At 45.0% G+C, this 26568-nt stretch overlaps 1 protein-coding gene across 6 annotated transcripts in view; it reads right to left on the minus strand.

Annotated features, from left to right (window-relative positions):
• The window catches only part of NCF4 (neutrophil cytosolic factor 4), a 554470-nt gene that overhangs the window by 34594 nt on the left and 493308 nt on the right, over positions 1-26568 (minus strand). For all 6 annotated transcript variants that reach the window (XM_063940668.1, XM_063940669.1, XM_063940666.1 and 3 more), the window contains 2 exons: positions 1212-1365; positions 200-270 (listed from right to left, as the gene is read on the minus strand). In XM_063940668.1, coding sequence (XP_063796738.1) covers positions 200-270; positions 1212-1365 — 225 coding nt within the window. The remainder of the gene's footprint in view (positions 1-199; positions 271-1211; positions 1366-26568) is intronic.

The raw sequence follows: 26568 nt of genomic DNA on the forward strand, positions 1-26568 counted from the left end.
GCGTTCGCAGCCTTGCTATGCAAAAAAGCGCTCCCCCATAGGCGGCGTCTAGTTGATCGCACGGGCAGCAAAAAGTTGCTACGTGCGATCAACTCAGAATGACCCCCTTTATCTCTTTCCACTTTACCACTCTCCAAGGCTTAGCACATATGCCATTCGTGTGATAAAGCAGTGCATTAATGGAGTGCTGCAGCTGTACCTTCAAGTATACATTCAGGAGAGGAATGCGGCTTTCAGCAATATCCTTCTTGTTTCCAACATAAATCTTTGCTGAGGAACAAATGCACAGAGAGATATTAGACACAAAACATAGAGGCCCAAATGTAGTAGCCTGCGATTTGTGGGCAACTGCACAATTTCAGCGATATAACCACTGGATTTATAGCGACAACAAGTTTTAAGGGTAGGTTATGCCTTAAAACTCATTGGGGTTTTAAATCTACAGTAGCAATTATATCACTGAATTTTGCAGGTGCCCGCTAATTGCAGGCTGTTATATTTAGGCTACAATATAGTTACATTCAGCTATAAAGGAATGCATGTCCGGTGACACTGATCTGTAACTACAGATACAGGGGGTCATTCCGAGTTGATCGCTAGCTGCCGTTGTTCGCAGCGCAGCGATCAGGCTAAAAATCAGCTGTTCTGCGCATGCGTATGGGCCGCAGTGCGCACGCGCGAAGTACTTTCACACAAAACTATGCAGTTTTACACAAGGTCGAGCGACTCTTTTCAGTCGCTCGGCTGATCGGTGAGTGATTGACAGGAAGTGGGTGTTTCTGGGAGGTAACTGACCGTATTCCGGGAGTGTGCTAAAAAACGCAGGCGTGTCAGAAGATAACGCAGGCGTGCCTGGGGAAACGGGGGAGTGGCTGGCCGAACGCAGGGCATGTATGTGACGTCAAAACAGGAACTAAATAGTGATCGCAAGGCAGGAGTAGGTCTGCAGCTACTCACAAACTGCATGAAATATTTTTTGAGCAGTTCTGCTAACCTTTCGTTCGCACTTCTGCTAAGCCAAGATACACTCCCAGAGAGCGGCGGCTTAGCGTTTGCACTGCTGCTAAAAGCAGCTAGCGAGCGATCAACTCGGAATGAGGGCCACAGTACAGACAGCATTGATTGCAGCTCGCTCCAGGGATACATAGACCTGCTCAGTCAACTTTCAACAGGGCGGGGGATTAAAACAGTAATGTACTATGGTTGCTTACGTGGTAATGGTGGTGGGGAGAAGAAATAAGGTGCAATGCCTTTCTCAGGTCCATAATTCTCTTCCAGCTTTGTGTGCAGTGTGAGGAACTCGCTGTATCGTCGGTATATAAAATACTTACTGCCACCTTTGGTTTTCACCTCAATCACAAATATCTGCAAACACCACAAAAACAAACAGCTCAGTATGGCAAAGCGTGTAACCTCTTTTATTTGCAATAGTAGAAGTTGTGGCAATGATTCCGAATTGATGCAATACTGGAAAGAAACAATACACCAATCATTTTGTAATGAAATAGGACACTATATTTTCTTTTATTTTCTTCTTTTTATGGGCACTCAATGCTACAAACAGTGCACTCAGCAGTAATGGTGCTTAGAGGGGGATGGGAGGGTGGTACCTTGGCCACCTTAGAGGGCATGGCAGTGATGGTGATGGTTTGAGTAGGTGGCCCCATCACCCATCGAATACCCCAGATGAGCCGACTGAGTATTGTTATCTGCAAGGGAAAGTGACAGTGCAAACCAAAAACTTTAATTTGGTTATTGCAGTAGCACCCCTCCACATCCTGAGGGAGTCCATGCAGTCAGTTAGGAGGGATGCTTCAAAGGTAGAAATGCACCCAATCCTCTGAAAATGGCATTTTCAGAGGTTTGGAAACATTTCTCATATGCAACACGCTCCGAAATGTAATACATTCCACAGCTTGGACCCAGTAGGAAACACCATCTGTAGAGGGTGTTGCCTAATAATAGCCAATGGGTTTCTTACCGCACTGTACACTGAGATGGATTCCTTCCAGTGTCTCCTGCGGCACACTCATTATACAACACCTGTGCAAAGGACTCCTGAGTCATAAAGCCTGAAGACCTTGTATCGCAAAGGATAGCTCTTATCCGACCGGAGTGGTGTCCTTTGTGACATTTTTCAAGCATGCAATATTGTGAACGCTGCTATGGTTGTGATGGGTGGCGTGATACATCACATGGAAAGTGCTTGGTGCATACCACCCTCTGTCGGAGATTCCTCTATGTGGCCCCATTCAGAAGTGCTCAGTAACAATCAGTGATGTAGTAACAGACAAAGCAGTGATAACAACCGCAGGTCTAAGGTCACCCACTGTGACCCAAATATGATTTCTCTTACGTATTAGAGGATGCTGGCGTCCATTTAGTACCATGGGGTATAGACGGGTCCTTTGGGAGCCACTGGCACTTTAAGAGTTTAATAGTGTGGGCTGGCCTCTCACTCTATAACCCTCCTACCAGACTCAATTGAGAAAATGTGCCCGGAGCAGCCGGTCACAGCTAAGGGAGCTCCTAGGAGTTTTTCTAGTTTTATTTTTTTTTAAGAGTTGTTAGGTACAGGAAGGCTGCTGGCAACAGCCTCCCTGCTTCGTGGGACTTAGGGGGGGGGGGGGGGGGAGTAGGAACCAACTGTTGAAGTTAATGGTTCTCTATCTCCGCTGACATGACGCTGAGCTCCTGAGGGTGCTGATCGCAAGCCCACAAGGAGACCGCTCACTCCCGAAGGACGGCCGCCACCCCCTAACAGAGCCAGAAGAAAGAAGAGTGGTGAGTACAGCGCTGACGGCCCTGTTAGCGGGTCGGCGGGGGGAATGGCGGCACAAGGGTGGGAGCGCAGCTCTGACAGGCTGCGCTCCATGAAGCTTCAGCAACATGCATATGTAGACGCTGCTGAGTGGCGTCCTGGGCCAGCGCGATCACCCTAAGATTGGTAAATACAGCTAACGGGCTAATCCCGCTGTTAGCATCAAAGACCTCAGACCAGTATAATCTAATTGTGTGGGAAGCCACGCGCCATTACAGGGGGCTGGGCTTCTCCTCAGAGCGGATTCAGCACTCACCAGCTCCATTTTCTCCCTGCAGATCACTGAAGCAGGACGCTGACAGGGTGCGCTGACCCCCACATAACTCCAGTTATCCTCTGCGGTACCAGGGTGTTAAAGACAGGGGGGAGAGTGTAGTTAGTACTAATTAACCTATTAAGGTTAGTTAGTCAGCGCCGGGCTTTTATCATAATAACTGCCCACAGGGGCGCTGTGTGGCTGGCTCCTCATACTCTGTGACTCTCTGAAGGTACTCTGGGGGAAACTTTGTCTGACATTTTCCTGTATGTGTGTGTAAGTGTATATATTCACATTACCATGTCTAAGGGCTCTGTGTCATGTGCTGCAGAGTTTGTATCTTCTCCTGAGGAGTCTATTCCATGTAATCAGAACTGCAATGTGCTTTCCCAGCCTTCTGAATCCGAACCCCCATGGGTGGATTCTTTAAGGGGAATGATATCCCAGATTTCATCAAGGACGAGAAAGAGACGCAGTTTTTGAGAAAATCTGTAGAGGGTTTGAAGTATTCAGCTCCTACTTCCTCAAATACCCCACCTACACACCTGAAAAAACGTACACTTGCCCAGATAATGCAAGTTGACACTGATACCGACTCGGATACAGGGGACGGTGATGGGGTTATGCAGGGGGGTGATGCATCCCTTGCTAAAGGGGTGCAGCTAATGATTGAAGCCATTAGGAATGTTTTACATATTTCTGAGAAGGTACCTGAACAAGTAGAGGAATCTTATTTTACAGAAAATAGGAAATCCTCGCTTACCTTCCCTGCTTCTAAGAAGTTAAACTCTTTATTTGAAAAATCCTGGGAAAACCCAGAGAAAAAATTCCAGATCCCTAACAGAATTCTCATTGCTTTCCCATTCCCTGAAGAGGATAGAAAGAAGTGGGAAAACCTACCTATAGTAGACGCTTCTGTATCTAGGTTGTCTAAAAAGGTGGTTTTACCTGTCCCTGGTTCAACCGCCTTAAAAGAGCCAGCTGACCGCAAGACTGAGACTACGATCAAATCACTATACACTGCTACAGGCGTGGCTTTAAGGCCCACTATTGCTTGTGCGTGGAATTCTAAAGCCATAGTAAAGTGGTCAGGCACATTACTAGAGGACTTAGATACTATCGATAGGAGTGACATTGACTTGTGTTTACGTCACGTACAGGATTCTGCTGGCTTCATGGTGGGGGCTATGAACGGTCTTGGCATGCTGAATGCAAGGGTTACTTCCATGGCGGTCTCGGCACGCAGAGGACTCTGGCTATGCCAATGGACTGCGGATGCAGAATCCAAGAAAAGTGTGGAGAACCTACCCTTCACAGGTCAGGCTCTCTTTGGGGACACATTGAATGCGTGGATCTCCACGACAACTGCGAATAAGTCAACCTTTCTCCCCTCAGCAGCCCCACCGACTAGGAAATATTATCCTACGTCTACACTGCAGTCCTTTCGGACCACAAAATTAAAAAAATCCAAATCTTCTTCCACCTTCTTTAGGGGTGGTCGGGGAAAATCCAGAAAACCTGCTCCAACAGGTTCTCATGAACAGAAACCAGGTTCTGCTTCCTCAAAATCTTCAGCATGACGGTAGACCTACCAGCCTGGAGATCGGGCAGGTGGGAGCGAGACTAAAAGATTTAAGTCACATCTGGGCGTCATCATGCCTAGACCCCTGGGTGACAGACATTGATACCCAGGGCTACAGACTGCAGTTTCAGGAACTCCCACCTCACAGATTCTTCAAATCAGGCTTACCAAAACAAATGTTATTGTTCCAGTTCAACCTCACCTAAAACAGAAGGGTTATTACTCAAACCTGTTTGTGGTACCGAAACCGGACGGTTTGGTAAGGCTGATATTAAACCTAAAGTCACTAAACCCCTACTTGAGGGAATTCAAATTCAAGATGGAGTCTCTGAGAGAGGTGATCTCAGGTCTAGAGGAGGGGGAATTCCTGCTGTCCATGGATATCAAGGATTTATACCTTCACATTCTGATCTGGCCGCCTCACCAGGCTTATCTCAGATTTGCGCTGCTGGATTGTCACTATCAGTTCCAGGCACTGCCTTTTGGCCTCTCCACAGCACCGAGAGTGTTCACCAAGGTCATGGCAGAGATGATGATACTCCTCCACAGGCAAGGAATGAACATAATTCCATATCTGGATGATCTGCTGATAAAAGCATCTTCCAGGGGAAGGTTGTTACAGAGTATTGCTCTTTCAACTCGACTACTCCAGGATCATGGGTGGAACCTGAACCTTCAAAAGTCACATTTGGAGCCGACATGGAAACTGCCCTTCCTGGGGATGATACTCGACACGGAAGTGCAGAGGGTGTTTCTACCAGTAGAGAAAGCATTGCTGATCCAATCAATGGTGCGGGATGTCCTGAAGCCAGCCCGGGTATCAGTTCATCAGTGCATTCGCGTTCTGGGGAAGATGGTAGCCTCCTACGAGGCTCTTCAGTACGGAGGATTCCATGCGAAGTCCTTCCAACTGGATCTCCTAAACAAATCGTCGTGATCACATCTTTACATGCACCAGCGGAAACGCCTGTCACCGAAAGACAGAATTTCACTCCTCTGGTGGCTGCAAACTTCTCACCTACTCGAGGGCTGCAGATTCGGGATTCAGAATTGGATCCTTCTATCCACGGATGCAAGTCTCAGAGGTTGGGGAGCGGTCACCCAAAGGGGAAAAATTCCAAGGAAAGTGGTCAAGTCTGGAATCCATCCTTCCGATAAACATTCTGGAACTAAGGGCCATATACAATGGCCTTCTACAAGCGGCACACCTTCTGCAAGATCAGGCCATTCAGGTTCAGTCAGACAATGTAACGGCAGTGTCCTACATAAACCGACAGGGCAGAACGAAGAGCAGAGCGGCAATGTCAGAGGTAACAAGAATCCTCCTCTGGGCAGAAAAGCACACAGTGGCGCTATCAGCAATCTTCATTCCGGGAGTGAACTTCCTCAGCAGACACAATCTCCATCCAGGAGCATGGGGCCTCCACCCGGAGGTGTTCGCAGAGGTGACAAGCCGATGGGGTGTATCTCAGGTAGACATGATGGCCTCTCGCCTCAACAAGAAGCTTCGGAGGTAATGTTCCAGGTCGAGAGACCCACAGGCGGTGGCGGTGGATGCACTGGTAACTCCGTGGGTGTTCCAGTCAGTGTATGTGTTCCCTCCACTTCCACTCATCCCAAGGATTATCAACCTAATAAAAAGAACAAGAGTTCAGGCGATCCTCATTGCTCCGGACTGGCCAAGTAGGGCTTGGTATGCGGATCTTCTGGAATTACTGCTGGAGGATCCGAGGCCTCTTCCTCTTTGCGAGGACCTTCTGCAACAGGGGCCATTTGCCTATCATGACTTACCGCGGCTACGTTTGACGCCATGGAGGTTGAGCGCCAGATCTTAGCTCGGACGGGTATTCCAAAAAAGGTCATTCCTACGCTCATACAAGCTAGGAAGGGGTTACGTCTAAACATTACCAATGGATTTGGAAAAAGTATGTGCCTTGGTGTGAATCCAAGAAGTTTCCAACGGTGGAGTTTTAACTGGGACGGTTTGTCCTCTTTCTGCAAACAGGTCTGGATGTGGGCCTGCGCTTGGGCTCCATAAAGGTCCAGATTTCGGCATTGTTAATTTTCTTCCAGAAACAATTGGCTGCCCTCCCTGAGGTTCAGACATTCTTGAAAGGGGTTCTGCACATCCAGCCACCCTTTATGCCTCCTATGGCACCTTGGGATCTTAATATGGTGCTGCTGTTCCTTCAATCGGATTGGTTCAAACCTTTGCAGGTGGATGTCAAGTTTCTTACTTGGAAGGCGGTCACACTGTTGGCATTGGCATCTGCTAGACATGTAGAAGGTCAAAAGCAAACAAAGAGATTCCTTGTATTGGGCACACTCGGACTATAATACTTTCATAAAGTCAAGTATCTGTCATGATAGATGACCACAAATTCTAAAATTTAACTTTTATTAGAATCTTTTAAAACATGGGCGAAATATGGTGCATGTGAATAAAGTTGTGAAAATAATAAAGTGAATTAAAAAGCTTAGCCACTGTGGTTTCTTTGTGTTTCCTCACTGTCTCCAGTGTCTATACAATGTTGCAGTATCTGTAGCAATGCTAGTTGCCTTATGTCTGATACTGATACCTTTGTATCTGTAAATGGATGGCTCCTATTAGGATTTCATTACACCACCAGTGTTTTAATTTTATTCCATGTCAGCAGTGTGCGCATCACTGACTAATCATGCTTAAGTGGTGACCCATCCTTTAAGTGTCTGCTTTTATTTACTAGGGACTCATTATTCTTGGAAGAATTATCCTTGTACTGCTGCTCTCTATATATGAGACATGTGATATTCAGGGTACTCTTTCATATGGCAGTATACCTTGTTTAATCATTCATGTATCAACACCCATTATACACACATGTGACGTACTTGAAAGATGTGTCACATTCCAATTAAGTTTTTCAGTGCACTTATTGACATGAGAGCGGTTCTTTTATTGTCAGAATCACAATGCTCTTATTCAGTGTGGTTAAATTCACATTTATTAATTTGTATGTCCACACCAGTCACTTACACATATGTGAGATGTATTATTGGGTTTTGTGACACATTCATATATATCCCATACAGCTTTTATTCGCTATAAGCCGTGGGGTATTCGTTCTGTATAATGAACAATATATGTATACGTATTGTCTTATATGGTATGGTACCCTGTATTCATGCTCACTTATAGCAGAGACACATCCTCATTCCCATCTATGTTCTCAATCAGCTACCGATCGCTATGATATATTCACACATTTTTTTGTATGTAAGTGTATATTCAATTGTGGGACCCCCACACTTTCTGACTGCGAGACGCAGGCCTATTGTATTGCAGCGTTCGGCTCTCCAGCGCTAACGATCGTTTCGCATCTGCTTAATTTTTTTTTTTTCCTATGATGAAGCAGATGCGAAACGATCATTAGGAAGGGATCGGACACAACCATTATGTGTCCTTTCCATTAGTTCAGCTTAGCCACTGATTATCCTGCCGGTCTGATAGGGACCTGTTACTTGTCTTTGTGTCTGTGTGTGGGAAAAAGTGCTGCTCTCACTGCAGAGCAAACTGTATGCATATCGCTCCGAAAATAGCCCTCTGACTACACCGAGTCACGCGGGATCTCCCATACATGAGAGCCGCGGTTAGCGGCTTCCAGCTGATACACGCTGCGCTGGAGAGCCGAACGCTGCAATACAATAGGGCTGCGTCACGCAGTCAGAAAGTGTGGGGGTCCCACAATTGAATATACACTTACATACAAAAAAATGTGTGAATATATCATAGCGATCGGTAGCTGATTGAGAACATAGATGGGAATGAGGATGTGTCTCTGCTATAAGTGAGCATGAATACAGGGTACCATACCATATAAGACAATACGTATACATATATTGTTCATTATACAGAACGAATACCCCACGGCTTATAGCGAATAAAAGCTGTATGGGATATATATGAATGTGTCACAAAACCCCATAATACATCTCACACATGTGTAAGTGACTGGTGTGGACATACAAATTAATAAATGTAAATTTAACCACACTGAATAAGAGCATTGTGATTCTGACAATAAAAGAACCGCTCTCATGTCAATAAGTGCACTGAAAAACTTAATTGGAATGTGACACATCTTTCAAGTACGTCACATGTGTGTATAATGGGTGTTGATACATGAATGATTAAACAAGGTATACTGCCATATGAAATAGAGTACCCTGAATATCACATGTCTCATATATAGAGAGCAGCAGTACAAGGATAATTCTTCCAAGAATAATGAGTCCCTAGCAAATAAAAGCAGACACTTAAAGGATGGGTCACCACTTAAGCATGATTAGTCAGTGATGCGCACACTGCTGACATGGAATAAAATTAAAACACTGGTGGTGTAATGAAATCCTAATAGGAGCCATCCATTTACAGATACAAAGGTATCAGTATCAGACATAAGGCAACTAGCATTGCTACAGATACTGCAGCATTGTATAGACACTGGAGACAGTGAGGAAACGCAAAGAAACCACAGTGGCTAAGCTTTTTAATTCACTTTATTATTTTCACAACTTTATTCACATGCACCATATTTCGCCCATGTTTTAAAAGATTCTAATAAAAGTTAAATTTTAGAATTTGTGGTCATCTATCATGACAGATACTTGACTTTATGAAAGTATTATAGTCTGAGTGTGCCCAATACAAGGAATCTCTTTGTTTTCTTTTGACCTTCTATAGTTATTGTATTCCTTGGAGCACCTCCCAATATAATAGATATATACCTATGCTATTGAACAAAAGGGAAAGGACATAAAACAATATATGAATATAATTTGATCAAAACAAAGTATGTGCAACCCTCTATCCTTCCTTGTAAATCTGCTAGACATGTGTCAGAATTGGGGGCCCCTACTTGATTTTCCATGACGATAGAGCTGAGCTCAGAACGCGTCAGCAGTTTCTTCCGAAGGTTGTGTCAGCTTTTCATATCAACCAACCTATTGTGGTGCCAGTGGCTACTGACTCCTCAATTACCTCAAAGTCCTTGGATGTGGTGAGGGCTTTGAAAATTTATGTGAAGAGAACTTCTTGTCACAGGAAGTCAGACGCTTTATTTGTCCTTTATATGATCCCAACAAGGTTGGGTGTCCTGCTTCTAAGCAGCCGATTTCTCGCTGGATCAGGTTTACTATCCAGCATGCTTATTCGACAGCAGGCTTGCCGTGTCCAAAATCTGTTAAGGCCCCCACTATACTCGTAAATTGGGTTCTTCCTGGGCGGCTGCCCGCGGTGTCTCGGCTTTACAGCTTTGCCGAGCAGCTACTTGGTCTGGGTTGAACACGTTTGCAAAGTTCTACAAGTTCGATACTTTGGCCTCTGAGGACCTAAAGATTGGTCAATCTGTTCTGCAGGAACCTCAGCACTCTCCCTCCCATACTGGGAGCTTTGGTACATCCCCATGGTACTAAATGGACCCCAGCATCCTCTAGGACGTAAGAGAAAATAGGATTTTAATTACCTACCGGTAAATCCTTTTCTCGTAGTCCATAGAGGATGCTGGGTGCACGCTCAGTGCTTCGTATTCCTGCATTGTTACTTGGCTCAGTATTATTGTTTCAGCCTTGCTGAATTGTTCCAAGTTGGTTAGCTAGGCTTTACTTTTTGTTATGTGTGAGCTGGTGTGAATCCCACCACTATCTGTGTATTTCCTTCTCTCCAATTATGTCCGTCTCCTCGGGCACAGTTTCTAGACTGAGTCTGGTAGGAGGGGCATAGAGAGAGGGGCCAGTCCACACTATTAAACTCTTAAAGTGCCAGTGGCTCCCAAAGGACCCGTCTATACCCCATGGTACTAAATGGACCCCAGCATCCTCTACGGACTACGAGAAAAGGATTTACCGGTAGGTAATTAAAATACTATTATGATGGTTTAGAGTGGCTTGGTTCTTCACATCTATTTGCAACCATACTTAGCACCAGTGTGGTAAGATTACCTGTCACTGGGAATTTTCTAAATTGAACTATTAACTATGCAATTACATTACTGCAGATCACTCCCACAAGATATCAGAATCAGGAAGCAACCAGTATCTTCTAAGATTTTGCAGATAAGTGTTTAGCTAAACTATGGGTAACTCCTGTGCTCCTTTTAACTTAGGGCCTAATGCAGACCTGGTCGCACGCAGGCTATTTTTTGCACTGCTGCGACCAGGTAATCGCCGCCTACAGGGAAGGGGTAATCGCTGTGCAGGGGTGCGATCGGCTGTGCAGTCAGCCGCACAAACAAAAGTTTGTGCAGTTTCTGTACAGCCCAGGACTAACTCAGCTGCTGCGATGATCCTGGAAGAAGCTGACGTCAGGAACCCTCCCTGGAAACGGCCGGGCACGTCTGCATTTTTCTGGACACTCCCTGAAAACGGTGAGTTGACACCCCCAGATGGCCTCTTCCTGTCAATCTTCTTGCATTCGGTGCTGCGAACGCTTTGTTTGTTAGTTCTGTCGCTCCATGGCGACGACCGGCGACGGCGACCGACGCGCCTGCACATTGCAGCCCACGCGCATGCAATGTTCAGACCAGATCGCACTGCTGCGAAAAAAGGCAGCGTGCAATCGGGTCTGAATAACCCCTTTGGTCTGATGGTCTAATCTCAGCCACCAGCAACTCTTCTCAAAAAACTTTAGGGGAATACAATGCAGCTCTCAAAATCCTGCAAGAAGTCAGAGTTGCTACCTCTACCTTGTTTAATATAATTCTCTGTTGTTATTCTACCATTGGGAAACTATTATGAGTCACCACAAAATCCAAAAGTTGCCAATCCTGCCTGCTAGGTATGGGCTGTTTTACAAGCTTTTGCAATTGAACTCGAATCAGTATGTAGGGCACTGGCGTGCGCAGCACATTTTATTAGGGGGTGCACCGTCGGAGGGGTGTGTCTAGCATCACCTTTTGGGCGTGTCTAGCACCATCTATTGATGGTCAATGCATATAAAATATCCACCTTTGTACCAATCCTAATAAAGCAGATACATTGTCAGATGTTGTGGTGTGCTCCAAACAAACACCCCTGATGGCACTCACTGCAATTACAGTGCTCCTCCTCAGCCTGGTCTGGCTCTCCCTCTCTTTCCCCTGCAAGCTACAACAGCTTACTTACAAGTCAGTCAGTCACTGACACTGACAGTCGCAGACTAGTACTGCTGCTGCTGGAAAAACGAGTGACGTGTCAATGCTACTGCCGACCGCCTGTCAGTATTGAATTTGTCTTCCTAAGAGGAACGCTAGCTGAATGCTGCTCCTCATCAGTGGCTGGTGTTGGCATAGAAGAGAAAGAGAGAGGTGGGCGTGTGGCGGGTGTGACGGGTGGGCGTGCGAGCAGTATGACGTAATCATGTCACATCACACTGTTTTTGTACATGGAGGTGGAGCTGGGAATTTGAAAGCCGGTGTCAGTGGCACCCTTGATTAACCCAAGCGTCCGGACAGTAATGCAGTCCTGACAGGGTACAGGGTGCAGTGCAGAGGGGACAGTAACCAGCCTGATCGGCTATCGCTGCATCAGGCATGTGAGATCGGGGTGCCGGACATTAGGGGGTGCCTGTGCGCACCAGGCACCCCCCTGCGCACACCTATGATGTAGGGGCTGATTCTCTGCACACACAGACGTAAATAACGCATTTTAGCATACAGTGCATGTGCAGATATGTGGTTACGTCGTATTCTGAGTTAGATCTATGCAGAGTCTGTCTTTCCGTGAAAGGGGCATTTTGAAGTGGGAAATGCACAGTGACAATGGCCCTCATTCTGAGTTGATCGCTTGCTAGCTGCTTTTAGCAGCAGTGCAAATGCTAAGCCGCTGCCCTCTGGGAGTGTATCTTAGCTTAGCAGAAGTGTGAATGAAAGGTTAGCAGTTCTGCTACTAAAAAATTTCATGCAGTTTCAGAGTGGCTCGATACTTACTCCTAACTTGCGATGACTGCAAAATGTTTAGTTCCTGGTTTGACGTCACAAACACGCCCTGCGTTCTGCCAGCCACTCCCCCGTTTCCCCAGCCACTCCTGAGTTTTATCAGGCACGCCTGCGTTTTTCAGCACACTCCCTGAAAACGCTGAGTTGCCGCCCAGAAACACCCACTTCCTGTCAATCACACTACGAACACTCGAGCGACTGAAAAGCGTCGCTCGAGCTTGTGTAAAACTGCATAGTTTTGTGTGGAAGTACTTCGCGCGTGCACGCTGCGTACCATACGCATGCTAGAAACAGCCGATTTTTAGCCTGATCGCTACTCTGCGAAAAACGGCAGCGAGCGATCAACTTGGAATGAGGGCCAATATGATTGCAGGAGTGTTGTGGCTGTGTAGCGAGAGGTCTGTGCTATTCTGAGACAGAGAAGGATTTCTGAAGGATTTCTTGCACCCAGCATTCTGTATAAGCTAGGGTTCTGGAGCATCACGCAAAAACAGACACTTTGCATCTGACTCAGAAACAGCCCCATAATGTGCAGAACAATAAAAATAACATATTACACAAAAAATGATGCCAAAATGCCGCTAGTGTACAATTATTTTATTCTTTATTAGGCAGCTACGTAGACTCAAAAAATGTGTATAGATTTGTGTGTCCCATGGAGCTCCCTCTCTCGTGTCTTTTCCACAGGTCATTTATAACATGCAAAACTGCTTCTCTACAAAGCAAATGCAGCGCTGAACCAGATTTCCACAGTGTGTACAAGCAGAGGGAGGGATTTGGGTGCTTTAAATTGCAGAGTGGGGCAGTGAATTACCGACTTCAGGGTCAGAAAAGGGTGGACAATGAATATATTCAGTAGAGATAAGCGGGTCCCGTTCCCTGAGAATTGAACCCCCCTGAACTTCACGCTCCGAGTCCGGATCCGGGTCTGGCTCAGGTTTCCCCACCAGACTCGGAAACCAGAGCGAGGCAAAACATCATCATCCCGCTGTCGGATTCTCGCGGGTTTTGGATTCCATATAAGGAGCCGCGCGTTGCCGCCATTTTCACTCCAGTCCTGGAGAGTGTAGTGAGAGGACGTATCTCCTCACTGTCTGTGTGGGAATGTGGCGTGGCGCGTTGGGTGGCGACCTGCTCTTTTGTATCATTCCAGTGGTTTGGTCTTGTGCTGCATTAGTCCAGTGGTGGTGTCTTGTGCTGCATCAGTCCAGTCACAGTGGTGGTGTCCTGTGCTGCCATAAGTCCAGTGCTGCTGCCATAAGTCCAGTGCTGCTGCCATAAGTCCAGTTCAGTGGTGGTGTCTTGTGCTGCATCTGTCCAGTCACTTCAGTGGTGGTATCCTCTGCTGCCATAAGTCCAGTGCTACTGTATAAGTCCAGTCCAGTGGTGCTGTCTTGTGCAGCATCAGTCCAGTGGTGCTGTCCTATGCTGCCATAAGTCCAGTGGTGGTGTCCTGTGCTGCCATAAGTCCAGTGCTGCTGTATAAGTGCAGTCCGGTGGTGCTGTCTTGTGCTGCATCAGTCCAGTGGTGGAGCCCTGTCCTGCCAAAAGTCCAGTGGTGGTGTCCTGTGCTGCCACAAATCCAGTGGTGGTGTCATGTGCTGCCATAAGTCCAGTCCAGTGGTGCTGCCATATAAGTCCAGCAGTACTGCCGGATAAGTCCAGGGGTACTGACGTATAAGTCCATGGGAACTGCCGCATGAGTCCAGCGGTACTGCCGTATAAGTCCAGTGGTGCTGTAAAAGTCCAGTACAGTGGAGCTGTCTTGTGCTGCATCAGTCCAGTCACTCCAGTGGTGGTGTTTGGTGCTGCCTTCAGTTCAGTCCAGTGGTGGTGCCATATAAGTCCAGTCCAGTGGTGCTGCCATATTAGTCCAGGGGTACTGCCGTATAAGTCCAGTGGTACTGCCGTATAAGTCCAGCGGTACTGCCGTTTAAGTCCAGTGCTATTGCCGTTTAAGTCCAGTCCAGTGGTGTTGTCTTCTGCTGCATCAAACCAGTCACTCCAGTGGTGGTGTCCTGTGCTGCCACAAATCCAGTGGTGGTGTTCTGTGCTGCCTTAAGTCCAGTCCAGTGGTGCTGCCATATAAGTCCAGTCCAGTGGTGCTGCCGTATAAGTCCAGTGGTACTGCCGTAAAAGTCCAGTCCAGTGGTGTTGTCTTCTGCTGCATCAAACCAGTCACTCCAGTGGTGGTGTCCTGTGCTGCCACAAATCCAGTGGTGGTGTTCTGTGCTGCCTTAAGTCCAGTCCAGTGGTGCTGCCATATAAGTCCAGTCCAGTGGTGCTGCCGTATAAGTCCAGTGGTACTGCCGTAAAAGTCCAGTCCAGTGGTGTTGTCTTGTGCTGCATCAGACCAGTCACTCCAGTGGTGGTGTCCTGTGCTGCCACAAATCCAGTGGTGGTGTGCTGTGCTGCCTTAAGTCCAGTCCAGTGGTGCTGCCATATAAGTCCAGGGGTACTGCTGTATAAGTCCAGTGGTACTGCCGTAAAAGTCCAGTCCAGTGGTGTTGTCTTGTGCTGCATCAGACCAGTCACTCCAGTGGTGGTGTCCTGTGCTGCCATAAGTCCAGTGGTGCTGCCATATAAGTCCAGTCCAGGGGTACTGCCGTATAAGTCCAGCAGGTACTGCCGTATAAGTCCAGGGGTACTGCCGTATAAGTTCAGCGGTACTGCAGTATAAGTCCAGCGGTACTGCCATAAAAAGTCCAGGGGTACTGCCATATAAGTGCAGCGGTACTGCCATAAAAGTCCAGGGGTACTGCCATATAAGTCCAACGGTACAGCCATATAAGTCCAGCGGTACAGCCGTATAAGTCCAGCAGTACAGCCGTATAAGTCCAGCGGTACAGCCGTATAAGTCCAGTCCAATGGTGGTACCATACAAGTCAAGCAGAACTGCCGCATATGTCCAGTGGTGCTGCTGTATAAATCCAGTCCAGTGGTGCTGCCATATAAGTCCACCGGTACTGATGTATAAGTCCATTGGTGCTGTATAAGTCCAGTCCAGTGGTGCTGTCTTGTGCTGCATCAGTCTAGTCACTCCAGTGGTGGTGTCCTGTGCTGCCATAAGTCCAGTGGTGCTGCCGTAGAAGTCCAGTCCAGGGGTACTGCCGTATAAGTCCAGGGGTACTGCCGTATAAATCCAGGGGTACTGCCGTATAAGTCCAGGGGTACTGCCGTATAAGTCCAGGGGTACTGCCGTATAAGTCCAGTCCAGTGGTGCTGCCATATAAGTCCAGCGGTACTGCCGTCTAAGTCCAGTCCAGTGGTGCTGCCATATAAGTCCAGTCCAGGGGTACTGCCATATAAGTCATGGGGTACTGCCATATAAGTCATGGGGTACTGCAGTACTGCCATATAAGTCCAGTCCAGTGGTGCTGCCATATAAGTCCAGCAATACAGCCGTATAAGTCCAGCGGTACTGCCATATAAGTCCAGTGGTGCTGTATAAGTCCAGTCCAGTGGTGCTGTCTTGTGCTGCATCAGTCCAGTCACTCCAGTGGTGGAGTCCTGTGCTGCCATAAGTCCAGTGGTGCTGCCATATAAGTCCAGTCCAGTGGTGCTACTATATAAGTCCAGCGGTACAGCCGTATAAGTCCAGCAGTACTGCCGTATAAGTCCGGGGTACTGCCATATAAGTCCAGTCCAGTGGTGCTGCTATATAAGTCCAGTCCAGTGGTGCTGCCATATAAGTTCATTGGTACAGCCGTATAAGTCCAGGGGTACTGCCGTATATGTCCAGAAGTACTGCCGTGTAAGTCCAGCGGTACTGCCGTGTACGTCCAGGGGTACTGCCGTGTAAGTCCAGTGATACTGCCGTATAAGTCCAGTGGTGCTGTCCTGTGCTGTATATTATTTACTCCAAATATAGGGGTTATTAATATTTAATCCAAATCATTTTGACAGGGTTTGCCCTGTGTGATGCAGGCGTACACTCTCCTGTGCCGCATATTATTATAATAACTCCAAATAAAAGGGATATTATTATCCAAATAATTTTTACAGAATCTGCCCTGTGTGGTGTAGGGGTACGCTCTCCTGTGCCGCATATTGTTATGTAACTCCAGAAAAGTAATGGAGAACATAAATTTGGAGGATAAAATAGGGAAAAATCAAGAACCACTTCCTCCTAGTGCTGAAGCTGCTGCCACTAGTCATGACATAGACGATGAAATGCCATCAACGTCGTCTGCCAAGGTCGATGCCCAATGTCATAGTAGAGGGTATGTAAAATCCAAAAAGCCAAAGTTCAGTAAAATGACCCAAAAAAATATATTTAAATAATCTGAGGAGAAACGTAAACTTGCCTATATGCCATTTACGACACGGAGTGGCAAGGAACGGCTAAGGCCCTGGCCTATGTTCATGGGCCAGGGCCTTAGCCAGGGCCAGGGCCTTAGCCCTCTTCCTACCGCTAAAAAAATGAAAAGAGTTAAGCTGGCAAAAGCACAACAAAGAACTGTGCGTTCAAAGATGGTATCACAAATCCCCAAGGAGAGTCCAACTGTGTCGGCAGTTGCGATGCCTGACCTTCCCAACACTGGACAGGAAGAGGTGGCTCCTTCCACCATTTGCACGCCCTCTGCAAGTGCTGGAAGGAGCACCCGCAGTCCAGTTTCTGATATTCAAATTGAAGATGTCACTGTTGAAGTACACCAGGTTGAGGATATGGGTGTTGCTGGCGCTGAGGAGGAAGTTGACGATGAGGATTCTGATGGTGATGTGGTTTGTTTAAGTCTGGCACCGGGGAAGACAGTTGTCCATGGGATGAATAAGCCCATTGTCATGCCTGGACAAAATACAAAAAAAATCCACCTCTTCGGTGTGGAATTATTTCTCCACAAATCCGGACAACAGGTTTCAAGCCATGTGTTGCCTTTGTCATTCCGTAATAAGTAGGGGTAAGGACGTTAACCACCTAGGAACATCCTCCCTTATACGTCACCTGCAGTGCATTCATCAGAAGTCATTGTCAAGTTCAGAAACTTTGGGTAAGAGCGTAAACAGTTCACTGACACCTAAATTCCTAGTTCCTCTTGTACCCAAGCTCCTGCAAGCCACACCACCAACTCCCTCAACGTCAATTTCCTCCTCAGTCAGGAACGTCAGTATTCCTGCAGGCCATGTCACTGGCATGACTGATGAGTCCTCCCTTAACCGGGATTCCTCTGAGGATCCTTGAGTGGTACGCCTACTGCTGCTGCTGTTGTTGCTGCTGGGAGTCGATCGTCATCCCAGGGGGGAAGTCGGAAGACCACTTGTACTACTTCAACTAAGCAATTGACTGTCCAACAGTTCTTTGCGAGGAAATATGACAGCAGTCATCCTGTTGCAAAGCGGATATCTGAGGCTTTACAGCTATGTTGGTGTTAGACGTGCGTCCGCTATCCGCCATTAGTGCAGTGGGATTTCGACAATTGATGGAGGTAGTGTGTCCCCTGTACCAAATACCATCTAGATTCTACTTCACTAGGAAAGCAATTCCTGGACTGTACAGGGACATTAAGAAAAGCATCCTCAGTGTCCTGAAAAATGCAGTTGTACCCAGTGTTTACTTAACCACGGATATGTAGACAAGTGGAGCAGGGCAAACTAAGGACTACATGACTGTGACAGCCCACTGGGTAGATGTATTGCCTCTCACAGCAACAACAGCAGCGGCACCAGTAGCAGCATCTCACAAACGCCAGCTCGTTCCTAGGCAGGATACGCTGTGTATCACGGTTACAACCTCTTACGGAAACTAAGGGACATCATCGCACAATGGATTACCTCATTTAGACTCTACTGGGGATTTGTGATATCGTACAATGCCACCAATATTGTGCATATATTGTGTAACATCTGGGCAAATTCCAGCACGTCCTATGTTTTGCACATACAATTAATTTGGTGGTGCAGAATTTTTTAAAAAATGCCAGGAGATGCTGTCGGTGGCCCGAAAAAATTGCAGGCCACTTTCGACATTCAGCCACTGCGTGCCAAAGACTGGAGTGCCATCAAACACTCCTAAACCTGCCCTGCCATCACTTGAAGCAAGAGGTGGTAACGAGGTGGAATTCAACACTCTATATGCTTCAGAGGATGGAGGAGCAGCAAAAGGCCATTCAAGCCTATACATCCACCTACGATATAGGCAAAGGAGGGGGAATGCACCTGACTCAAGCACAGAGGAGAATGATTTCCGTGTTGTGCAAGGTTCTCCAATCCTTCGAACTTGCCACAAGTGAAGTCAGTTCGGACACTGCCAGCTTGAGTCAGGTCATTCCCCTCATCAGGCTTTTGCAGAAGCAGCTGGAGAAATTGAAGGAGGAGCTAAGACGGAGCAATTCCGCAAAGTATGTGAGACTTGTGGATGGAGCCCTTCATTCGCTTTGCCAGGATTCAAGGGTGGTCAATCTGTTGAAATCAGAGCACTACATTTTGGCCACAGTGCTCGATCCTAGGTTTAATGCCTACTATGTATCTCTCTTTCCAGCAGACACAAGTGTGCAGAGGTGCAAAGACCTGCTGGTGAAAAAATTGTCAACTCAAGCTGCAAGGAAAAGGATAACATTTCCGAGCCCACCCGCTGGCGGTGATGCAGGGCAGTCAGGAGCAAGTGTTCACATCTGGTCCGGATTGAAGGAACTGCCCACAATTACTGAAATGTCTATTGTCACTGCATATGATGCTGTCACCATTGAAAGAATGGTGGAGGATTATATGGGTGACAGCATCCAAGTAGGCATGTCAGACAGTCAATATGTATACTGGCAGGAAAAAGAGGCAATTGCACAAACTGGCTTTATTTTACCTAAGTTGTCCCACCTCCAGTGTGTACTCCGAAAAGGTGTTTAGTGCAGCCGGTAACCTTGTCAGAAATCAGCGTAGGAGGTTACTTCCACAAAATGTGGAGAAGATGATGTTCATCAAAATGAATTATGAATTCCTCCAGGAAGATCTTTACCAGCAATTGCCTCCAGAAAGTACACAGGGACCTGTGATGGTGGACCCAGTGGGGACGAATTAATACTCTGTGAGGAGAAGGATGTACACACTAACAGGGGTGAGGAATCAGAGGATGAGGATGAGATCTCACCTCTGCAGAGCCAGTTTGTGCAAGGAGAGATGAATTGATTCTTTTTTGGTGGGGGGAATAATATCTTTTTTTTTGTGGGGGCCCAAACAAACTAATCATTTCAGCCACTGTCGTGTGGCAGACCCGGTCGCTGAAATGATTGGTTTGTTAAAATGTGCATGTCCTGTTTATACAACATAAGTGTGGGTGGGAGGGCCCAAGGACAATTCCATCTTGCACCTCTTTTTTTTATTTGCATTATGTGCTGTTTGGGGCCTAGTTTTCAAAACTGCCACCATGTGTCATCCAGCAACTTTGGTGCAACCTTTTACCCTAAAAACAATATTGTGACGTGTGAGGTGTTCAGAATAGACTGGAAAATGAGTGGAAATTACTGTTATTTAGGTTAGTAATACCGTAGGATCAAAATAACCATGAAATTCTGTGATTTTAGCTGTTTTTGTGCTTTTTTCAAAAATCATCCAGATCCAAAACCAAAACCCGAAAGGGTGATTTTGGCAAAACCAATCCAAATCCAAAACACAAGTGGGGATCCAGATCCAAAACTAAAACACGGAAAGTGCCCGCCACACATCTCTAATTTTCAGTGACCATTTCAACTCTGCACTAGTTTACCATCTACACCCCCCATCCCACCTCATTCTGCCCAACAAGGCTTAGGCAGGCATGGTTGGCAGTAATACACAAATCGTCATGAAAGCATAAACATGCACCCACTGTTCACAGTGCGAATCCACAAGATATGCCATGACAACTGGCATAGTACTAACTCTGCATCAGGCCCATGAGTTGACTTATTTAACCACTTTAAAAAAAAAAATGTTTCAGAAATTTTAATTTTTGTAATGATTAAATTAGGAAAAATAGGATTTTGATTACCTACCGGTAAATCCTTTTCTCGTAGTCCGTAGGGGATACAGGGAATCCATTTAGTACCATGGGGTATAGACTGGTTCGCTAGAAGCCTTGGGCACTGTAAGAATTTGATAGTGTGCGCTGGCTCCTCCCTCTTTGCCCCTCCTACCAGACTCAGTCTAGGAAACTGTGCCCGAGGAGACGGACATACTTTGAGAGAAGGATGTAGAAAAAGGAAAGTGGTGAGATTACGAACCAGAACACACAAAACAAGAGGAAAGCGATGCTAACCAAACTTGCAACCAGGAACAGCAACCACTAAACCAAACAACATTACTGAACCAAGTAACAGTGCAGGACGAACGAAGCACCGGGCGGGCGCCCAGTATCCCCTACGGTCTACAAGAAAAGGATTTACCGGTAGGTAATTAAAATCCTATTTTCTCTTACGTCCTAGGGGATACTGGGAATCCATTTAGTATCATGGGGAAGTTCCAAAGCTCCCATACTGGCTGGGAGAGTGCTGATGTTCCTGCAAAACTGATTGGCCAAACTGAAGGTAATCAGAGGCCAATGTATCGAACTTGTAAAACTTTGCAAACGTGTTCGAACCTGACCAAGTAGCTGCTCGGCAGAGCTGTAAAGCTGAGACCCTCCGGGCAGCCGCCCCAAGAAAAACCCACCAACCTAGTAGAGTGGGCTTGAACAGATTTTGGAATTGGCAAGCCTGCCGTGGAATAAGCATGCTGGATAGTGAGCCTGATCCAGCGTACAATTGACTGCTTTGAAGCAGGACACCACATTTTATTGGGATCATAAAGAACGAACAGCGATTCCGATTTCCTGTGACGAGCTGTCCTCTTTACATACACCTTCAAAGCCCTCACAACATCCAAAGACTTTGAAGCAGCATAGGTGTCCTTAACGTCCGGAACCACAATAGGTTGTGTCAAAGTCGAAAAATATTGTAATGCATACACCATGTACTAACCCCATACACATGCCCGCTGCGCGTGCACTTATTCCGCCATGCGTGCACATATCCGCAATTTGCGTAGGATCGCTCCTGCGATCGTGCGCGTGGTATGGGTATTTACAGCGGAGTTTGTGAGCGCATAGAGGGTTATCAGAACATTACATATTTAACCCAAATAGTGCACATTGTACACATAGCCCCCTGCACCACATCAGAAAGAAATAGCTGTTTAAAATGGTAACAGAACAAAGGGATTCACCTTTACAGGATAGGAGGGGACAGAACAAGGTTACAAGGTGGTGTTTGGTATCCATCTGTAGGGTATTTTAAGGGAAACATTCTGGTGTTGGTTTGAGGAAGATCGCATGTTCCTGAGGATAGTTAGATGCAGAAGCAGAATATAGGTTTAAACTGTATTTATTGTATATTATGTCTGCGTGGGGGAATCCAGAGGAGACCACCCACAAGAGCAGTTGAGAAAGACATCGCCCACCTTTTCAAATCAACCTATGACCTCTCCTGTAATGTAAAGATACATCTCTGTGTCCAACAGACAAAGGGATTACAGTGACCATTGTATTGTATATGGAAGTAGTGTATAAAAAAGCCTGTTGCTGCCTGGCTGGTCAGAAGACTCTGAACGCTTTCTACCTGACAAGCGGAGGACCGGCCGGGTCGCGAACATTCTCACGTATGTACATTGACTGTAGCCATTATTCTGTTGTAGATTTACCTTGTTAGCCTGTAGTGTATAATTTGTACTGTTTTACCTTTTGAAATAATCCACTGTGGCCTTAGAACCCTGTGGTTCAACTACATATCGGTGTTGTGTCCTCATTTCCCTGCTAGGGTTTAAAGCGTATTTAACTGTATAAGGTTTATAAGTATTGATAAGGTGTACGCACTGCGGGTACTTTATACCGTCAGCGCTACTTAAGGTTTAAGGTATAACATCATTGCAGTGCTTTGCTGCATAAAGGTTTAAAGTGTAACCATATTATTACATTGTATTACTAATAAGGTTTAAAGGTTATCAATTGTGTGTGCGCGCGCTGTGCGTACTCTGTACACTCAGCGCGGCGTACGTACCACATACAGGACTCTGTATGCAAATAGCGTACAAAGTGCGTAGCGCGTGTATTCAGGTAAAAGTGTATCTAGAGGTATAGCTTTATGGTTTAAGATAATATCGACATTATCAATGGGGGGCATCGTCCCGTTTTTCCTGATACCCACAGCCTAGAAGGGTACAACAGACTTTATCTATCAGCAAAGGGCGGACAGGTATCCACGTAAGCCTTCTCCTGGATGGTGGATACTCTGGTAAACTCTTTCTCAAGTGCTGATAAGATAAGCTGTGATGTTTAGATGTCTCCAGCAGTATGCTACGACCCCGAATTAGCACTGTGAGCTGATGGATACTCACGGCAGCCGCAGCTGTGATAGTAAGATGTCTCCAGCGGTATACTGCGACCCCGGAATGATATAGCTGCAATGTGAGCTGATGGATACTCACAACTGCCGCAGCTTGTGATGAGCGGGGAGCGTGCCTCTTTAGCCAGGTCACGCTTCAGCAAAAACCCCGATTAGCGGCTCGCCGGCCAATGATGCAGCCACAGAGAGAAGTGAGGAGTCGTCAGACAACAGGATTCAGGTGATAAGTGCCCTCCTTACGCGTTTCTCCGCCAGTAGGGCAAGCGGTTTCGTCAGAGGTTTGTCATTGCAGTGTTGCTGGATCCTATTTAAACTGGGATCAACCAATCATCTTGTTGATTACCTTAATCATATACAGTTGTTCAGACCTATATATGTGGCATGCTGCAAACATTACTCAGCACAAAATCACTAGTGTTACCCGCAGCTGTGTAAATACTATTTTAATATAACATATTAAATGGTCCATATTGGTTTACTTGGTGGTTTATAGATTTAAATGGTTTAATACCATTAGCTAGCCATTCTATAATTTAAACATTGATAAAATTAAATTAATAAAATTAATAAAATTGACCAGGAGACTGAAATATAAATCATCTACAATAGGCTTAAATCGTACCGAAAGATACATGGCTTCAATAGCTCAGCGGATTTATTCAGTGCACACAACACCCAGAGTACCAGGGTTCAAATCCGATCATTTTGTTATTAGTAGAACTATGGCACTAAAATATACATCGTCTGTAATAGAATCAGATAAATAGCTTCAATAGCTCAATGGATTTCTTCAGTGCACACAGCACACGGAGTACCAGGTTCAAATCCATACACAATATTCATTTTAGTTTATCATCAATTTTAATGGTAATTCAATATACTTATACTTTCAACTGATAATATATTTATTTATTCCCAAGAAAAAGAAGAAAAGGAGGTGAAAACAAGGGGACGTAGAGGAGAAACATCTGTTTCATTTATTTATTACTAGGTTCAAATATGAATAATGACAATAAAAGTATCTGTATAAATATAATATAGATATAATTGATGTTCTAACATTTTCATATATTTTTGTATCGTTATTAAATTTTTATCTATATTTCATTTACTTTGTTCTAATAATCATTAATATTTGCTTCGTATATTGTGATCCATATTTTTGAGATATCCTTTAACCGTAACAAAACAAGAATTGTATACCTCAAATTAACAACTTCCAATATTGTTTAGTTCGATATTCTCGTTCAGACCACCTGGGACAAGTGTGCCCAACGAGAATATCCAGAAGGCTTCTCTGGTACATAGACGATTAAATCTGTCCCCTCCTCTCGGTGTGGGGGCTACATATTCAATCCCCTGGACCGTTAATACTTCGATACTTCCTCCATGCTGATGGACTACATGTCTTGAGAGGCTATGTTTGAGGTTCTTCTTCATTACGTTCCTTCTATGTTCGAGAAACCTGGTGTTCAAAGACCTTGTGGTCCTACCCACATATTGCTTACCACATCTACAACTCACTAGATAAATAACATAAGTCTGTTGACAGTTGATAATAGTCTTTATATCGAAGGAAAGACCCAAACTACACAATTTAAAGTGTGTACTCCTATTAATCATAAAGGGACATGTAAGACAATTTTTTCTTCCACACTTATAACAACCACTTAATTAATTAATACTTAACACTTTCGGACTTAAGTTTACACATACCTGTCACCCTACTCACATAAATTATCTTGATGTGGCTCTCTCCATCAGGGAGGATAAGATAGTAACGGGTACTTATAGAAAGGAAGTTGACTGTAATAGTTATTTAAATTACGGGAGTTGTCACCACCAAAAGTGGAAAGACAACATTCCAGTTGGACAATACTTGAGGATGAAGAGAAATTGTACAGAGCTGAATGAATTCCATAAACACACTGCCATACTCACAGAGGCCTTTTTGGACCAAGGTTACCCTCTAGAATTATTAAATGAAGCATTGGATAAAGTAGAGAGTAGAGATAGAGGTTCCCTCCTGACTACTACTAAAAAAGAGAGAAGTGAGGTACTGAAGAATAAAAATGAAGGAGAAATCCTTCCATTTATCACTAAATATAATGTTTGTTCCAATTAAATTAGAAGTATACTTAACAAGAACTTTGATATTCTAAAACTGGACACAACCCTAAAACCCTCTCTGGGGGATACAGCGAAAGTGGTCTTTCGTAAAGCTAAGAATATTAAGAACTTTATATCCCCTAGTTACTTTCAGGCACAGAAAGAAGATATATCCAAATTTAAAACTAAGAACTGGTTAACAACCCTGAGTGGTTGTTATAAGTGTGGAAGAAAAAATTGTCTTACATGTCCCTTTATGATTAATAGGAGTACACACTTTAAATCGTGTAGTTTGGGTCTTTCCTTCGATATAAAGACTATTATCAACTGTCAACAGACCTATGTTATTTATCTAGTGAGTTGTAGATGTGGTAAGCAATATGTGGGTAGGACCACAAGGTCTTTGAACACCAGGTTTCTCGAACATAGAAGGAACGTAATGAAGAAGAACCTCAAACATAGCCTCTCAAGACATGTAGTCCATCAGCATGGAGGAAGTATCGAAGTATTAACGGTCCAGGGGATTGAATATGTAGCCCCCACACCGAGAGGAGGGGACAGATTTAATCGTCTATGTACCAGAGAAGCCTTCTGGATATTCTCTTTGGGCACACTTGTCCCAGGTGGTCTGAACGAGAATATCGAACTAAACAATATTGGAAGTTGTTAATTTGAGGTATACAATTCTTGTTTTGTTACGGTTAAAGGATATCTCAAAAATATGGATCACAATATACGAAGCAAATATTAATGATTATTAGAACAAAGTAAATGAAATATAGATAAAAATTTAATAACGATACAAAAATATATGAAAATGTTAGAACATCAATTATATCTATATTATATTTATACAGATACTTTTATTGTCATTATTCATATTTGAACCTAGTAATAAATAAATGAAACAGATGTTTCTCCTCTACGTCCCCTTGTTTTCACCTCCTTTTCTTCTTTTTCTTGGGAATAAATAAATATATTATCAGTTGAAAGTATAAGTATATTGAATTACCATTAAAATTGATGATAAACTAAAATGAATATTGTGTATGGATTTGAACCTGGTACTCCGTGTGCTGTGTGCACTGAAGAAATCCATTGAGCTATTGAAGCTATTTATCTGATTCTATTACAGACGATGTATATTTTAGTGCCATAGTTCTACTAATAACAAAATGATCGGATTTGAACCCTGGTACTCTGGGTGTTGTGTGCACTGAATAAATCCGCTGAGCTATTGAAGCCATGTATTTTTCGGTACGATTTAAGCCTATTGTAGATGATTTATATTTCAGTCTCCTGGTCAATTTTATTAATTTTATTAATTTAATTTTATCAATGTTTAAATTATAGAATGGCTAGCTAATGGTATTAAACCATTTAAATGTATAAACCACCAAGTAAACCAATATGGACCATTTAATATGTTATATTGAAATAGTATTTACACAGCTGCGGGTAACACTAGTGATTTTGTGCTGAGTAATGTTTGCAGCATGCCA

This window comes from Pseudophryne corroboree, chromosome 9 (genome assembly GCF_028390025.1).
Source record: "Pseudophryne corroboree isolate aPseCor3 chromosome 9, aPseCor3.hap2, whole genome shotgun sequence".
Classification (NCBI taxonomy): domain Eukaryota; kingdom Metazoa; phylum Chordata; class Amphibia; order Anura; family Myobatrachidae; genus Pseudophryne; species Pseudophryne corroboree.